Source organism: Scyliorhinus torazame, chromosome 13, assembly GCF_047496885.1.
Source record: "Scyliorhinus torazame isolate Kashiwa2021f chromosome 13, sScyTor2.1, whole genome shotgun sequence".
Taxonomy (NCBI): Eukaryota; Metazoa; Chordata; class Chondrichthyes; order Carcharhiniformes; family Scyliorhinidae; genus Scyliorhinus; species Scyliorhinus torazame.
Genome location: NC_092719.1, coordinates 116,946,336 through 116,959,299, shown reverse-complemented (window position 1 = coordinate 116,959,299; position 12,964 = coordinate 116,946,336). Strand labels below are relative to the sequence as shown.

Sequence of the window (12,964 nt, the reverse complement as noted above, 5' to 3'; positions counted from 1 at the left end):
CTGTGTAGACTGGGGCAGGGGAGGGGGGGGGAGTGTCTGTGTAGACTGGGGCTGGGGAGGGGCGAGTGTCTGTGTAGACTGGGGCAGGGGAGGGGTGAGTGTCAGCGTAGACTGGGGCAGGGGAGTGGGGAGGGAGTGTCTGTGTAGACTGGGGCTGGGGAGGGGCGAGTGTCTGTGTAGACTGGGGCAGGGGAGGACCGAGTGTCAGCGTAGACTGGGGCAGGGGAGGAGCGAGTGTCTGTGTAGACTGGGGCAGGGGAGGGGCCAGTGTCAGCGTAGACTGGGGCAGGGGAGGGGCCAGTGTCAGCGTAGACTGGGGCAGGGGAGGGGCCAGTGTCAGCGTAGAGTGGGGTAGGGGAGGGGGGAGTGTCTGCGTAGACTGGGGCAGGGGAGGGGCGAGTGTCAGTGTAGACTGGGGCAGGGGGGGTGGGGAGTGTCAGCGTAGACTGGGGCAGGGGCGAGTGTCAGCGTAGACTGGGGGAGGGGAGGGGTGAGTGTCGCCTATACTCGGGCGGGGGAGGGGCCAGTGTCAGTGTAGACTGGGGGATGAGGGAGGAGTGAGTGTCAGCATAGACTGGGGCGGGGAGGGGGGAGTGTCTGTTTAGACTGGGGCAGGGGAGGGGGGAGTGTCTGCGTAGACTGGGGCGGGGAGGGGAGTGTCTGTGTAGACTGGGGCAGGGGAGGGGGGAGTGTCATCTCATCGCTGTAGGTCATGTCATGCATCATTTTGCCAATGCCGCTCCACCATTAGGAAGTTGTCTTGGGGCACCCTGAGGCCATGCAAAGCATTATATAAATGTAATATCTTTGAGTTTCTTATTGCCTGGACAAGAGGGGAAGAATGATCTTTGTGAAACAGTTATTGTCCCCAATCCTTTCTGAAATATTTGTGCCTATTATGATCCCAGACCTCAACAGATGCTAGGATATTGGACTGAAACCCCGATATTTTTTTTATTTTGCAAAACTGTGAGGAAAGAATACTTCGCTCCAGGAGTGATTGCACAAAGAAAAAGGGATTTTAAAACAAAACTTTATTATTAACACAGCGTTGAGCTCTTTAACCGCACACCCGAAAAGAGCTTACAATTAAACAATACTACTAAATACAGCAAATATGATACCCTTAATTACTATCTCTATTCCCAATTAAACATCAAGGAAAAAAACATACAGCTCAATCCATCCCACATTCCAATGCACAGATTAATACTTACTTTCCAGGACTGGGCAGGATTCTCCGGTATCCGGCGGGCGGGCCGTACCGGCGCCAAAGAGTGGCGAGAACCACTCCGGCGTTGGGCCACGTGGAAGGTGCGGAATCCTCCGAACCTTCGGGGGCTAGGCCGGCGCTGGAGTGGTGGGTGCCACGCCAACCAGCGCCAAAGGGCGTCCGCCGGCCGGCGCGAGTTGGTGCATGCACTGGAGCGCCTGCGTGGTCCCAGAACCGCTGGCGTGATTCCTGCACATATGCAGGGGGTTTCTTCTCCGCGCCGGCCATGGCGGAGCTTTACAGCGGCCAGCGCAGAGGGAAAGAGTGCCCCCACGGCACAGGCCCGCCCGCAGATCGGTGGGCCCCGATCGCGGGCCAGGCCACCGTGGGGGCCGCCCCGGGGCCAGAGGACTCCGCAGGCCAACGCAGAGCCAGGTCCCGCCGGTAAGAACCTTGTGTAATTTACGCTGGCGGGACTGGCTGAAAACGGGCGGCTGCTCGGCCCATCGTGGAGTGGAGAATCGCCGGGGGGGGCGCTGCCAACGGTCTCCGACCGGCGCGATTTCCGCCCCCGCCAAAAAAACGGCACCGGAGAATTCGGCAGCCAGTGGCGGGGCGGGACTCACGCCGCCCACCGGCGATTCTCCGGCCCGGCGGGGGGTCGGAGAATCCTGCCCTTGGTTCCTGTTAGAACCCCTGTAGCCTCTGGCTGAATGTCTTCAAAATGCTGTTTCAACTGGTTTGCTTCAGCTTCCCACTTGTCCTCTGACAAGTCTGCTCTGGTTTGAATACTGTTGATGTTTTTTCTGTAACTATACTACTGTGAGAGCAAAAGGCCCTACTTGTGTACCCGGTGTTAGCTAGATCAGAACTCAAAATGCCTTAGCTCCACCCAGAAATGACATAATATCCCCAAGCTGAAAACAAATTAACTCCCCAGGCAGAAAACACATCAGCTCCTCAGGAACCCCCCTAATTGTTGGTCAACAATTTGAACTGCTGCTGCTCCTCGTCCTCTGTTTCACTGTATTTTTGATGTCCTAATTTGATCCTGCCTGTACAGGGTGGCATGGTAATACAATGGTTAGCACTGTGGCTTCACAGTGCCAGTGTCCTCGGTTCGGTTTCCAGCTTGGGTCACTGTCTGTGTGGAGTCTGTACGTTCTCCCTGTGTCTGCGTGAGTTTCCTCCGGGTGTTCCGGTTTCCTCCCACAAATCCTGAAAGACGTTCTTGTTAGTGAATTGGATAGTCTGAATTCTCCCTCGTGTACCCGAACAGGCGCTGGAATGTGGCGACTAGGGGATTTTCACAGTAACTTCATTGCAGTATTAATGTAAGCCTACTTTTGACAATAATAAAGATTATTATTAATAAAGATTATCAAACAACAGCGTGGCACGGTGGCACAGTGGACCAGGGTTCACTTCTGACCTTGGATAACTGACTGTGTGGAGTTTGCACTTTCTCCCTGTGTCTGCTTGTTTTTTTTCCGATTTCCTCCCGCTATCCAAAGATGTGCAGATTAGGTGGAATGGCCATGATAAAATTGCCCCATAATATCCAGGGATGTGCAGGTAAGGTGGGGTTACGGGGATGGGGGGCGGGGGGGGGGAATTGGGCCGAGACAGGGTGCTCTTTCAAAGGATCGGTGCAGGGATTCTATGGTAACAGTGCGTTAGCCCAGACTTTTTACTCTGGTCAATTTCACCCCGGCTCCTAAAAGCTTTCTTTTTAAAAACATGACTACTGCAGTCAAACACACTCTAACACAGGATTTGTAACCCTTCAATTTCCAAATATTTATAATCCAATATCTCTAAAATCCCGCATTCGTCACAGTGCCTCGATAAGCTTTGCAACAATGCCTCATACAATTCGATTAAATTGCTTGCCCAGACACCTATTGGCATTCACAGACTCTTTATGCATGATTGTCACTTAAAAGAACTGTTGGAGGCTATCTATTCTGATTACATCCCACCATTGTCTGATGTTCTGATTGACCATTGCTAACGGTTGACACCATGCTACAGTGAGGGTAAAAGCAGTGCTCCAGGCAACACTGAGATATGGACTGTTTTCCGGACCAGTTGAGGAACAATTCACAGTCACCTTCATCAGTGAGGGAGGCAGTGTCAGTGTATTCCCCGTGTTCTTCCTCTCTCTTTGAAACAGATACATTCTGATCCCAGTGCCCTAGCTGGCAATAGGTTACAAAATGAAGCCTGGATGGCTTGGAAGGAAGAGGGGGGTTTCAGGGCTGGGCAGGGGGGTGGAGCAGGGTGGCAATGAAACGGGATAGGAATCATTGTGCTAAATGAATGTTAACTCTCTTCCTTGTCTTCCCATTTCAGGTTTGTCAAGTCAGTGCCCAGCAGCCAGTGCAAACCGAACTTCTCATGAGATATCACCAGCTGCAGTCCCGGCTGGCTACCCTGAAGATCGAAAATGAAGAGGTGAGCCAAGATAGATGGAACTAATGCTGCTGATTTGGGTACCTGCAGGACAACATTTTGAGCTGGTGTTAAGGACATGAGGAAGGGTTTAACTTAAACAGCCCTGATTTCGCTCCTCACCCCCCCAATCCATAAACAGAAAGGATTCTATTTTGATTCCCCCCTTTTGAAACAGTGACATCTTTCCCTGCCTTTCAATTTTGATGTGATTCAATTGTATTAATAACTCCAACAGAAAACTTCAGATATGGTAAACTAAGAGGGGTATTTCATTCACACACACTAAAACACAAATGAAGTCTTCTTTTCCATGCAATAAAAAAAGAGACCACAGAGATTTACAGAATAAAGACATGCGTCCAGAGTCCAGAATGAAAGTCCAATGGTGTATTCTTTCACAGAGGTCGGCAGGTTGAAGACTGACGCTGGATAATTCACTTTTCCAGTAAAGTTGATTTCCAGAATGGGAGAGCCATGTAGAGAGGAATTAGACTTGTAGGTGATGGTATTGATGTTCCAGTAGAAACAGTATAAATGAGGGTCAGGCATTCACCTGGACAAAGCCCTTGTTCTGAGTTGCTGCTTGGTAGATGGAAGATGGCATACTGCTTGCAGTACAGCGAGGCACTTGGGGGATGGGTGATGGGGAGGAGATTGTTAGTATTTCAACCATTAAGAACTTGAAAGGGGGTTAAATGGTCCTTTGTCCTGGCAGACTAATATTCTCTGTCGGCGTGGCCTGGCTTAGAAAATGTAACTGGCCTTTGTATAATTCCCTTTGAATTTGGTTTCTGCAGCCGTAGGGTCATTATCATCTCTTTAGCGATAACGAACTTCTCTGATATTGCCAGAAAGGTCCTTTTGTTAGCAAGTCACAGGCAGACATGATTTCAGCCATTTCAAAGTCTTTGTCTAGTTATTTAAAATTTTAGTCATGATAATATACATTTTTCATAAAAATAAAGTGTGAGATCTTCGCTCCATTACAGGTAGATTCGGTGGCAGATAAATTAGTTTGGGCAGCTCAAAACCACTTGTTATTGGTCCTCATGTTAATAATTCAGATGAGCTTCTTATATTTGCCATGTTTCCAGATGTAGTTCCCCTATTTGGTGTTGATTAATTTGGGCTGGCAGTCTTGTGTGGGTGGGGGCAGACTTTTAACTGCAGTTCACAAAAACAGTAAGAAGCTGGGAGGATTGATGAAAATGTTGGAAATGAGGAGAATAAAAATATTTTTTTTAAAAGAAGCTGGGACGGATGGCCTCATCCTTCAGCCTCCACATCAAGTTAAATGTGTTATTTTAAAAAGATCTCTTTATGGTGCCAACTTCCAATGGTCCCTTTTAGGTTTAGGCTGCAGATTAAAACCAGTACAAAGTAGGGGGGATGTCTGCCAGACGTCTTTGGGATGTGGGACATAACCCCGTGAATTTGGTCCTTTATGCCCCTATTAGTCACTGGGTAAATGAACGCAACACAGACCAATTTCTCTTCCCACCACCTTAAATTTTTGTTGTAAGGACCGAGAGTGGGGGAATTAATCTCACTGTAAACCTGTGGGACAGCCAGGAGGTGATTGAGACATTTTCCAGCAATACTGGGAGATTGAAAAACCAACGGGTTATGGTAAATGTCTGCAATTGTCACTGGGATTAAATGAGGTTTGACAAGCCTCTGATTATCCAGGCAGTGTGTGATGTTTTCTCTTAAACCCGCCTTTCATTTACTCCATAGAATCCTGCAGTGCAGAAGGAGGCCATTCAGCCCATCGAGTCTGCACTGACCCTCGGAAGAGCACCCCACCTAGGCCCACTATCAACCCTATCTCCGTAACCTAACCGGCACATCTCTAAGGGGTACTTTAACATGGCCAGTCGATCTAACCTGACCATCTTTGGACAGTGGGGGAAACTAGAGCACCCAGAGGAAACCCATGCAGACGCGGGGAGAATGTGCAAACTTCACACAGACAGTGACCCAAGGCCAGAATCGGACCTGGTCAATGGTGCTGTGCTGACCACTATGCCACCGTGTCTCCCTCAGTCGGAGGGTTTGTGTTGTAATGGATGAAGTGTGTTTCACTGGATAGGATGCCAATTTGTAACTAGTGGGTTTTATGTTGCGATCTACGGTAGCACAATGATTAACAACACTGTTACTTCACAGCGCCAGGGTTTGATTCCTGGCTTGGGTCACTGTCTGTGCGGAGTCTGCACATTCTCCCCGTCTCTGCGTGGGTTCTGTCGAGTGCTCCAGTTTCCTCCCACAAGTCCAAAAAGACCTGCTTGATAGGTGAATTGGACATTCTGAATTCTCCCTCAGTGTAATAATAGTAATAATAATCGCTTATACTCACAAGTAGGCTTCAAAGAAGTTACTGTGAAAAGCCCCTAGTCGCCACATTCTGGCACCTATTCGGGGAGGCTGGAACGGGAATTGAACTGATGCCTTGTTCTGCATTACAAGCCCACTGTGCTAAACCAGCCCCAACAGGCAGGTGTATCCGAACAGGCACCGGAATGTGGCGACTAGGGGGTTTTCGCAGTAACTACATTACAGTATTAAGGTAAGCCTACTTGTGACACTAATAAAGATTGTTATAATTATTATTATTGTTGTTCATAGTTCCTCCAATCAAACACAAAAGTGGCTTTAATGGTTCAACCTAGCACAGATACTTTCTGAGGATTAGGCTTAAGAGTCAACCACATTGGTGTGGGGCCAAAGTACTTTCCCCCTTTTTCAAACATGCGGGAGATTTCTTTAAGAGCATGCCCCTTTATTTTTTGCATGGCCAGGGGCGCGGGTAAATTTAAAGTGGCTCACTTGACTGTGGCCTGTGCGGGGACATTTGGGTTTCCATGGTAACACAGCTTAGGCAGAATGTTGGACTGAAGTCAGCATCAGCCAGACTGAGTAAGGTTGACAAGTCCCTTTCCCTGAAGGATATTGTCATGATATGCAGACATGCAGATAATGATATACAGACAGGCAGCTAATGAACACAGAGAACAGGACATGACCAATGAGCAGGCAGGACGCTCTGGGGTGTATCTCACTATAAAAGACACGAGGCGCTCACACTCCGCCTCTTTCCACTGATGAACATCTACAGAGTGAGTCAGGGTGTATTTACAGTATCACACCTCCAGCACGTGGCGAAGAGCTAGTCTGGTTCAGTCAGACAGAGTAACCACACTTAGATTAGCAGAGAGTCGAACTCATAGAGAACTGTGCTAACTGTGTTACTGGTTGAATAAATCAGATTGAACTAACTTCAAGGTCTGGAGTATCTTTTGGTTAAAACTGCATCCAGTTGCAACCTGTGTTATCCCAGAGTACATAACATAAAAACATAAGAACTGGGAGCAGGAGTAGGCCACCTGGCCCCTCGAGCCTGCTCCACCATTCAATGAGATCATGGCTGATCTTTTGTGGACTCAGCTCCACTTTCCGGCCCGAACACCATAACCCTTAATCCCTTTATTCTTCAAAAAACTATCTACCTTTATCTTAAAAACATTTAATGAAGGAGCCTCTACTGCTTCACTGGGCAAGGAATTCCATAGATTCACAACCCTTTGGGTGAAGAAGTTCCTCCTAAACTCAGTCCTAAATCTACTTCCCCTTATTTTGAGGCTATGCCCCCTAGTTCTGCTTTCACCGGCCAGTGGAAATAACCTGCCCGCATCTATCCTATCTATTCCCTTCATAATCTTATATGTTTCTATCAGATCCCCCCTCTGGTTTAGCACACTGGATTAGGGGCTGGTTTAGCACACTGGGCTAAATTGCTGGCTTTTAAAGCAGACCAAGCAGGCCAGCAGCACGGTTCAATTCCCGTACCAGCCTCCCTGAACAGGCGCCGGGAATGTGGCGACTAGGGGCTTTTCACAGTAACTTCATTGAAGCCTACTTTAGACAATAAGCGATTTTCATTTCATTTTCATTTCATTTCATCCTTCTAAATTCCAACGAGTACAGTCCCAGTCTAGTCAACCTCACCTCGTAATCCAACCCCTTCACCTAGTGAATCTCCTCTGCACCCCCTCCAGTGCCAGTACGTCCTTTCTCAAGTAAAGAGACCAAAACTGAACACAATACTCCAGGTGTGGCCTCACTAACACCTTATACAATTGCAGCATAACCTCCCTAGTCTTAAACTCCATCCCTCTAGCAATGAAGGACAAAATTCCATTTGCCTTCTTAATCACCTGTTGCACCTGTAAACCAACTTTTTGCGACTCATGCACTAGCACACCCAGGTCTCTCTGCACAGCAGCGTGTTTTAATATTTTATCATTTAAATAATAATCCCTTTTGCTGTTATTCCTACCAAAATGGATAACCTCACATTTGTCAACATTGTATATCATCTGCCAGACCCTAGCCCATTCACTTAGCCTATCCAAATCCCTCTGCAGACTTCCAGTATCCTCTGCACCTTTTGCTTTACCACTTATCTTAGTGTCGTCTGCAAACTTGGGCACATTGCCCTTGGTCCCCAACTCCAAATCATCTATGTAAATTGTGAACAGCTGTGGGCCCAACACTGATCCCTGAGGGACACCACTAACTACTGATTGCCAACCAGAGAAACACCCATTAATCCCCACTCTTTGCTTTCTATTAATTAACCAATCCTCTATCCATGCTACTACTTTCCCCTTAATGCCATGTATCTTTATCTTATGCAGCAACCTTTTGTGTGGTACCTTGTCAAAGGCTTTCTGGAAATCCAGATATACCACATCCATTGGCTCCCCGTTATCTACCGCACTGTTAATGTCCTCAAAAAATTCCACAACAGATATCTGTGGATTAATTCAGTTTTTACAGCCACATAGATGTTCCCGAAGATGCTAAATGGGGTAGAGTGGAATATATAATAGAGTGAAGGAGAGGACATGACTGATCTTTTCCAGATCCTTATGTCTATGTGCTTGCACCCAGGTCAGGAAGACACTGGACGCCACCATGCAAACACTGCAAGACATGCTGACGGTCGAGGACTTTGACGTGTCTGACGCATTCCACCACAGCCGATCAACCGAGTCAGTCAAATCAGTCGCCTCTGAGACCTACATGAGCAAACTTAACATCGCAAAGAGGAGAGCCAACCAACAGGAGACGGAGATATTCTACTTCACAGTAAGACCTCTTCTTGGGGTTAAAGAAAATAACTTAACTCTGGCAGATAGGGATGTGTCATACAGCACAGTCAAAGATTGCTGGTTGTGCCATATGACCCATCAGGTGACCATTGTTGCTCAGCGGGTAGCACCTTTCACCTTCTGAGTCAAAATATGGTGGATTTGTCCCAATCTAGAGATCCGATCACAAAATCTTGGTGGACACTTAATATCTGTACTGAGGGAGTGCTGGACTGTCGAGGTGCTTCCTTTCAGATGAGATGTTGAACCTTTGCAGGTAGATGTAAAACAACCATGGCATATTTAGAAGAAGAGGAAGGGTGGCCTAAGTAACATTTAACCTCAAAACAATCACAAAAATGATTATTTGTGTCATTTCCTGTTTATGGGACCTTGCTGTGTACACGTTAAGTGCCACTTCAACATTACAGCAAAGTTGGAGGATGTGATATCAGATAGGGGACAGGCTCAGCTGTAGTGGGTGAGGGGATACAGGGGTTGTTGCATCTGTAGAATTGCACTCCGACACAAATCCACACCTATGGGAAGAGTACTGGGCAATGGAGAAAATGTACATCCAGCGAAGTGACAGCCACAATGGGTTGGTTATCTGTTGACGACTTGTGGCTGTTAGAATTATGAGGTTTATAAGATTGTTATGTGTTGGAACTGCATCTTTAATTTATCGTAAAACAGAGGGAGGGCCATGTGATCCTTTTCGGAGTCAGATTGTCATCAGGCCTGGGGTGGTTAAAGGGAGGCCCAGATTGTGTTACTGGGGCAATGATGTGAGGTGTTCACAGTTGGAGCGACTAAGGACTGCTTGTTAAAAGGATTGTTCTAATTCTGTGACCACTGTAATGCATGATGAGAGTTTAAAGTGGGAATTTTCCTTTCTGTGGTTTAAAGTTTTGTTGCTGACGAAAACAGTATTTAGTCACTCTTGGGTTATTTTTAGTCACTTGTTACGGAAAAAGTTTTAAAATGTGAAATCTTGACATGTCATTCTCTCAGCTATTAGATGGAAGTTCAAATTTAACTTGAAACGTTATTAGTCTCCAAGCGGATTATAACATAATGAAACTGTTTTGCAGATAGCGAACTGGGGGATGTAAACCCAAGGGTCCAAGAACCTCCCTCCGCCCAACCTCCATTTTGAATATGTTATTTTCTGACCAATTGCTGGCTCTTCATTCACAGAAGACGTTCACCACTGTGCAATGTTACGCCATGCAACATTAAATATCTTACAATGTGTTGAAGACCACAGTGGCTGTGATTAGAATTGGGCCTGCCCTCACAAGGATTAGATTTCAACAGAATGGAGTAAGGGATGCCATTTGGGATGGAGAAAGACTAATTGAACTAAAAGGTGCCGGGCTTAGGGGAAAGAGCAAGGGAGAGTATGACTAACTGGATAACTCTTTTGAAGGGCTGAATGACCCCTGTGCTGTATGTGGGGCCTAATTGCTGAACCGAGCTGGCCTTTGCCTACCCGTCAGTTTAGCATGTTTGAATCTCGCAGCAGTCTGTTCAATGTTTAATGCGCTTCTTGTTTCTGTTTCAGAAATTTAAGGAATACTTGAACGGTAGTAATCTGATCACCAAGCTCCAGGCCAAGCATGACCTACTGAAGCAAACGTTGGGGGAAGGTGAGTCGAGTTTGAAAGTGCTCCATTTTCTGTGAGCACCGTTGGGTTGTTCAGGATGGGCTCTCCAAATCTTCTGAAATTGGGAGACATCACATAGTGAACAGAATCCCCCCCCCCCCTCCCCCCCACTGTCTGTACAGAAGCTGGTGAGGGAGGGGAGGGCTCTTGCTTTCATAGAATCATAGAATTTACAGTGCAGATGGAGGCCATTCAGCCCATCGGGCCTGCACCAGCCTTTGGAAAGAGCACCCTACTTAAGCTCACGCCTCCACCTGTCCCCGTAATCTAGTAACCCCACCTAACTTTTTTGGACACTAAGGGCAATTTATCCGGAGCACCCGGAGGAAATCCACGCAGACGCAGGGAGAACGTGCAGACTCCGCACAGACAGTGACCCAAGACGGGAATCAAATCTGGGATCCTGGTGCTGTGAAGCAACAGTGCTAACCACTGTGCTACCGTGCTGCCGGGTAGCGGGGGTTTGAGGAGTGGTGCAGTGGATGACGTGCCTGTCTGAATCACAAGCTCTGGTTCGGAGGCCCCACCCCCGCAGGTCTTCTACTGGAAGAAATGCGGAAAAGTGGGAGTAGGCTGTGCGCCTCTTTTTTGCTTTGGCCGGCACAGACACGCTGGGCCAAGTGGTCTCATTTTATGCTTTAAATGTTCTTGGATTCCATGACGTGATGGGTTTGGAAGGTGCATTCATAATACCACACCTGATGCAGGGCGGTGCCCCTCAAGCTAAAACTTCAGAATATCCAGGGAAAACAAGCAGCAGAAAATAGCCGTAAGCATGTGCTTTGTCTGTCTCACGCACCTCTAGACCTGGAAAGTCTTCTAAGTCTGGAGGGGAGTTCCCCTGCTATAAAAACAGAAAATACTGGAAATACTCAGCAGGTCAGGCAGGATCTGTGGAGAGAGAAGCAGAGTTAACATTTCAGGTCGATGACGTTTCTTCAGAACTGGGAAAAGTTGGAAGTGTGCTGCTGTGTTTTGAGCGAGTGAAATGGAGGAGGATGCGAAAAAAAGAACATAAGGGAAGGTCTGTGTTAGCGTGGAACAGGAAATAAGGGAAGAGTTGGTGCTGCTGGGCCAAGAAAGATGTATTTGGAGGAGGCGTGAATGGCAAGACAACAAAAAAGGGAAAAAGAAAGAAGTGTGATGAAGAAACAAAACCAGAAGAGAAAAAAGGAAACATTACATTTTTTTAAATGAATTACTTGTTCATGGGATGTGGGTGTCGCTGCTTATGCCAGTATTTATTGCCCGTTCCTAATTGCCCTTGAGAAGGTGGTGGTGAGCTGCCATCTTGAACCGCTGGAGTCCCCGAGATGTAGGTACATCCACAGTGCTGTTAGGGAGGGAGTTCTAGGATTTTGATCCAGTGACAGTGAAGGAACAGAGATATATTTCCAAGTCAGGAAGGTGTGTGGCTTGGAATGGAATTTCCAGGCGGTGGCATTCCCATGTAGCTGCTGCCCTTGACCTCCCAGATCAGTGTTTTTGAAACTTTTTTTACCTGGGACCCACTTTTGCCAACTGGCTGACCTTTGTGACCCACACTGACTGACCTTTGCGATACACGTCACGTTCGCTTACCTTTAGTGTGAAAGGGGAGCCTGCTTGGTCCTCGCAATCTCACTTGAATCAGGTTCAAAGGAGGAGAGGGCAATGTGCGTATCAGGTGCAGACTTCAGCCAGTTCCTTTGTGACGTCTTCCATCTTAATGAAAATGGAAAATCCAATCTCGCACATGTAATTCGTCGTGAAGGGCAATAGCATCAAAATGTTTGTTTTACTCAGCACTGGATACTCCTGGGAGATGCTGCTCCAGAGTGCTGACAGCCTCATGGGCTTTTGGTGTGTTTTTGATGTGGTATTACAGGTCAGGTACAGCAGTGTAGTCTTTTAATTTGGAGTCAGCTCTAAGTTAATAACTGACTCGAAAGGAATTCTTCACCCACCAATTCTCTTTATAAATCTGAAACGTCTCCTCTCATTTTCCAGTACTTCCCGGCATATAACACATACATGGGTGTTGCATCTTTATTTGTGTATCAAGAAATCATCTTTATACTGCTTTGTTCCGAGTTTAGTTTCTTCTTTGTAGGCTGTAAACCAGAGGTCCTGCTCTGTCCTGCCCTGGACTCTCCTGCGCATCTCTCTCCAGCAGATTCTGCTGTGAGATCCCGTCCAGTATGTACACTGCCTATTTGTGTCTCTGGCCATCTCTTGCATTTAAGAAAATGATCCATCTTCACAGTCCTCTTGCCAACAGCTGGAAAATGGAAGCAACTCTGCTCCGTGATTTGGCGCCAAAATCACGTACACGGCACTTGATGTCAAGTTTACGTGCAGGGGGTATGACCTGCTCTCTGCTACCGTAGCTGGCGGAAACTCCACACAGCTTCATTTATTTTCATTTAAACGGTTGCAGCAGCTGCAATTCTTGATGTAAAAGCCGATAGCGGCTGTTGGGTGTATCT

General features: G+C 47.2%; 1 protein-coding gene across 3 annotated transcripts in view; it reads left to right on the top strand.

Annotated features, from left to right (window-relative positions):
- The window catches only part of srgap3 (SLIT-ROBO Rho GTPase activating protein 3), a 978,679-nt gene that overhangs the window by 874,956 nt on the left and 90,759 nt on the right, over window positions 1-12,964 (top strand). For all 3 annotated transcript variants that reach the window (XM_072472097.1, XM_072472095.1, XM_072472098.1), the window contains exons 8-10: window positions 3,569-3,670; window positions 8,627-8,824; window positions 10,394-10,478. In XM_072472097.1, the coding sequence (XP_072328198.1) occupies window positions 3,569-3,670; window positions 8,627-8,824; window positions 10,394-10,478 (385 nt within the window). The remainder of the gene's footprint in view (window positions 1-3,568; window positions 3,671-8,626; window positions 8,825-10,393; window positions 10,479-12,964) is intronic.